Raw genomic sequence first — 5,097 nt, forward strand, 5'->3', positions numbered from 1 at the left:
GCAACAGAGAAGAAGAAGGTTTAAATTAAAAGGTTTCTACTTAAATTTGGTTCTTTACTTCCATTAAATTGGGGTTTTGTGGTAAAGATATTCTGAGTTTTGGTCTCTAAGATAAAGTAAAGTACCAAAACCTTTTCCCACAGTGCATCTGGAAAACAACTATCTATTTACTTTATTATCCTCAATGCTACTGAACAAAGAAAACACGTTGCTCCGCGTCACAGCCTTTGAAATCTGAAAAAGTGTCTTAGTTAGACAGATATTTTATTTTAGCTTTGGGGCTTTTGTCAGTGACAAAACTCTGGTGACGTGACGACTGTCTGCGCCGTGATTGGTTGTCCCTGACCCCTCCCCTCTGTGCTGATAGGACAAGACGAGCGCGCTCAGTCTGAGCAACGTGGCCGGAGTGTTTTATATTCTGATTGGCGGCTTGGGGCTCGCCATGCTCGTGGCCCTGGTCGAGTTCTGCTACAAGTCCCGGATCGAGTCCAGGAGGATGAAGGTGAGTTTGATGGAGTCGTGAGAATCTGCTTCAGGACTTCCACAGTCATGCTAGCAGCTCTGTGAGCTACTTAGCAACCATTTGAGCTACATGCTAAAATGCTAATATAATGTTTACCCTGCCCACCATTTTGGGAAAGACGTCACTTTGCAGGAGGCGATGATGAAAAGTCCGAATCACAAAAGTTATTTCAGTTCATCATGAATCTCTGAACCACGTTTCATTAGAGTCCAGCCATTTGAGGGATTTCAGTCAAAACCACAATATGAGGATCATGAAAGTCATTAAGATTCATCCTCTGGAGAACATGAACGTCTCGTTTCAGTCTGGACTCCAGTGCCGACTGTGAACTGATTATTTAACACAAAGCGAACGCACAAGCTTTTACACACAGACACAAAATGGCCGAGATGTTCATCGTCTCTTTATCAACACAACGACCAGATGATTCATTTCAGTTCTTGTTGCTTAAACCTTCCGACAAAAAACAAATGACTAAACAGACGAGACGACGAGACGACAACACGACGTCCTCGATGGAGATAATCAGAGTTTGTGTCTCTGACCGTGGACGGACAGGATTGATCAGTATGTTCAGTGGAGAACAGTTGCTGTGATTCGTGGACCATCAGGACCTTTGTCTCTGCAGCAGCTCTGGATTTCAACTCTCTCGAGTGACTCTCCTCCTCGCTGCCATTTGAAAGAGCATCAGCTGAACTCTGTTTGTCTGACACTGATCTGGAGCTCCTCTTCCTCGCTGGCGTCTGCGTGTGATGAAACTGCGGCCGCCTCATTACAGACGGCGCTGGTTTATGCTGAGACTTTGATGGGCTGTTCAGAAGGAACAAACAAGTCATTAGAGCCGTCGTCTCCACAGCAGCTGCACCAGTCTGTCGCTCTGCTGGACTTTTGTTATTCTCCTCACACACAGGGAGGACTTACACAAACCCTCGCCGCCGGCGGCAGTGACACGTCACGTGTGGCGGATTTCATCAGTCAGAGCAGATGGAGCAGGGTTACGCGGCGGTTACCTGCTGCAGAGGTGGACGCAGTCACTGCAGCAAACAGGAGGAATAATCCATACAAACCACCACACGTCCTCAGAAGATACAGGAAGTTCGTTTGTTACACTGACGTAGAGGTGATGTCTGAGTGGAACACGCTGTGTCTCAAACCAGATACTTCAATCAGTCACACTGTCCTGTAGTACATGTAGTACACGAAGTACACGAAGTACACGAAGTACACTGAGTATTCCCACATGTAGTGCATTTGTTTCAACAGGATAATGTTTCAAATCAATGGCTCCTGTGTATCCAGAAATTACAAATCGCCAAAATATCCAACACCCGATTTGCTTGTGTTCGCTCTTACGTTGAAAATACGATAACGTGTCGTCCTCCCTCTGCCGCCATTTCCACAGGTTTTAAAATGATGTCATGAAAGTACAGTGATTGAGATGCAGTGTGAAGGTCAGCGTCACCACAGTCATCACCGTTCATCCTGAGGCCAACAGGAACTTCTGAACCAAACTTCAACACAAACAATCCGATAGTTGTCATCTAACACAAACTGTTATGACCGAGCTCAGGGGAAACAAATCTGAGCAACGCCACATGAAGGATTCATCCTCTGGGAATCACGAGCGTCTGTTTCATCTCTGAGTCCAGAACAAAGAAAGCTTTGTAGAAATCGAGCTGTGACTCCGACACTGTTCACGTTCTGTCTCGAGCTGATGTGTGAATGTTTGCTAAAGGGTAATTCTGCCGTCAACTCGTTCATTTTTATTCGTGCTCGTGACGTACGAGTTCACCGCTTGACGATAAGTTTACCAGGAAAAAGCATTAAAAGACGTCACAGTTTGTCAAAGTGATTTTCATTAAAAAGGTTAATAAGCAGATTTTTCCCCCTGCGATTTAGTGAAAGAATAAAAATGATTTTTAATTCTGAACTAAGCTCTGCAGTGTTATCGCAGGTGTCGGTCGTGGCCTGCAGGCAGCAGCACTGAGACAGATGCTGCTGTCGCTCGGAGAATAAGACGCTCAGTGACAGTCAGTGATGAGGGCGAGAGACCAGACACTGAAGGAAAGAGAGAGAGAGACCTGGCGTTGACCGTGAAGTCGACGCAGACGGATTGTCAGCTGCTGACTTCCTGCCGTCGAGGTGGAAGCAGGAGGGAGATGAGTGATTGACTCTGATGTTCAGTTGTGGGATCGCTCGCTCAGAGCTGCTCCTGTAAATGAATAAACCTGGGATCTATTTGTACCAATCTGCCTGACGACCGCTGCTGCCAGGCGGCGAGCGGCGAGGGAGCACGAGCGCCTCCGAGGCCCCGAGACAGGATATTAACTCTGGATCCACATCATTAGTTCCACTGAGGAGGGATGGAAACAACTTTTACTGTTATTACTGTCAGAGACGACTGTGCCTCAAACAAAAACCTGCACGTTTATGTTGAGCTGAGAAACAGTGTGTTCCTACTTTACAGGTTTTATTGTGTTTTTTCCTGATGGTTGATAGTTTTATCGTTAATGACGTTTTTTAAGTTCATAACTCTGAACACATGTTTAGAGACACACTTCCTGAAACAAGTATCTTAAAATCAACTTTGAAATTAGAAAGAAACAAAGAACCTGAAACTCAAGAACTTGATGTTTGGCAAATTCACCAACTTGTAATGGAGACAAGTACAAGCTGAGAAAACTATTTCTGAATCGTGAGAAACATAAAACTTAGCATTTGAGCTTCTAACGTCGCTGCAGATTCACTGGATTCTGTTTCACTCAGTTTACAACTAATTTCTTTATTTTAATCAAATAAATATCAGATTTTTCTAAACTTATCTTCCTGTAAATTTCACTGTGCATTAATCAGATTTTTTAAACCAGCTCCTTTTCTCTTTGTCTCACAGGAGCTCATCGACGCCGCCATGATGAGCACCAGACTCGGTGGGATGGCGGGAGGAGGAGGAGGAGGCGTGGCGGCTGTGGGCGGTTTTGGAGGAGGAGCTTCAGGACTCGGAGGCGAGAACGGCCGCGTGGTGGCGCACGATTTCCCAAAAGCTGGAGCTCAAGGTTTACCCTGCATGAGCAAAGCTGCCGGCATGGGACTGTCCACCGGCATGTGACCAAAACCCTGACTCCTGATTGGACGGAATGCTCCTGTCTGTCAGTCGGTGAGGAGAGACGGAGACGAGGGGAAGGAAAGAAGAGAAGAACAGATGAGGGTTGGAGGTAAAAATAAGAAGAGGAGAAGGAATGAGTAAGCGAGAGAAGAAGAAAGGATGAGAGTGAGGGAGAAGAAGAAAAAGGTGGAGGTTGTAGGGAGGTGAAGAACAAACAAGAGGAGAAGAAAGAGACGGAAAGATGAGGGAAGAAGAGGGGGAAGAAGAGAGAATAAAAAAGAGACAGAGATATTTAAAAGCAGGATAAAGGGAGGAGGAGAGGAACAGAAATGAAAGAAGACGATGCAGGAAAAGAAAAACGGTGAAGGAAGGAAAGAAATGAGAAGATGGACAGATGAACAAAGAAAGGAGATCGGAGGTGATGAGAGAAAAAGGTGGAGGGAGCATGAAGAAGGAATGATGAGGGATGGAGGCAGCAGAAGTTAAAGAAGGGAGAGGATGAGGGAGGAAGACGAGAGGAACAGTGATGAGATTTGAGGAAAGATAGAAAAAGAAAGGAAAAAGACCGAAGGAGAAGAAGAAGAAGACATGTGACGGACCGACAGGAGGAGGAGTGTTCACGTTCACAGCAGAGAAAAGTGACTCAGCTCCTGCAAGACGAGCGACTGGGCTTCACAACCAGAGGCTCGACTTTTTCTATAAGCTCCTCCTCTTCTGCAATAAGAGAAACTGAGGAGGGAAACTTCTTAAAGACTCAACTGACCGACTTCCTCTTCCTCCTTTTCTTATTCTACCCTTCACTCCTCCTCCTCCTCGTTCCGTCACGTTCGCACAAAAGAGATTTGAGCATGTTTTCATCCTTTAGACTTTGAAACACGGACGAACACGCGTGTGCTGATGAACCTGAGGGAAACGTGTGAAGATGTATTTGTCACATGTTTTATTTTGTCCTGAAAATTCTTCTAAAACTTTATTTTGTGGCGAATAAACACTGATGTGAAGTTGACGTTAAAGGTCAGAGTCCGAAGTTCAAATGTTTTGTTTTCGATCAACACTTCAAAACCAAAAAACCTTTAAAGCAGCATAATGTAACAGTTACTGATGAACAGCGCCCCCTGCAGCCTCACACGATGAACTGGTCTCTGTGTCCGAGCGATGAAGTGGTTTCCTGTTCCCACTCACTGAACTGAAATATTACCCATGATCCTCTGCTTCCTGACCCTGAAGAGCTGCTGCTGTAACAAATCCATCAAACTCTGTTCAGGATTCTTCATGTTTCTAAGTTTCCTGCTGAATATTGGAGATAAACTCTGGTTTTTAATAACTTCAGAGTGTTTTTCACTGATCTCAGTTCAGCTTCACTCTCCAACTGCAACTGATTGTGACAGTTGAACTAATTCAAAGTAATAAAAGTTACATATTGTTTATTTAAAACGATCAAATTAAATTCTTCACATTAGATGAACGTGCA

General features: G+C 44.8%; 1 protein-coding gene across 3 annotated transcripts in view; it reads left to right on the plus strand.

The window, feature by feature from the left end:
- Window positions 1-5,097, plus strand: part of LOC118122532 (glutamate receptor 1) — a 43,698-nt gene extending 38,601 nt beyond the window's left edge. For 2 of the 3 annotated variants that reach the window (XM_035179289.2, XM_035179290.2), the window contains exons 17-18: window positions 368-502; window positions 3,414-5,097. In XM_035179289.2, the coding sequence (XP_035035180.1) occupies window positions 368-502; window positions 3,414-3,629 (351 nt within the window). In that variant the 3' untranslated portion in view covers window positions 3,630-5,097. The remainder of the gene's footprint in view (window positions 1-367; window positions 503-3,413) is intronic. The other variant, XR_004698470.2, reaches the window with a different exon arrangement.

Source organism: Hippoglossus stenolepis, chromosome 15 (assembly GCF_022539355.2).
Source record: "Hippoglossus stenolepis isolate QCI-W04-F060 chromosome 15, HSTE1.2, whole genome shotgun sequence".
NCBI lineage: Eukaryota > Metazoa > Chordata > Actinopteri > Pleuronectiformes > Pleuronectidae > Hippoglossus > Hippoglossus stenolepis.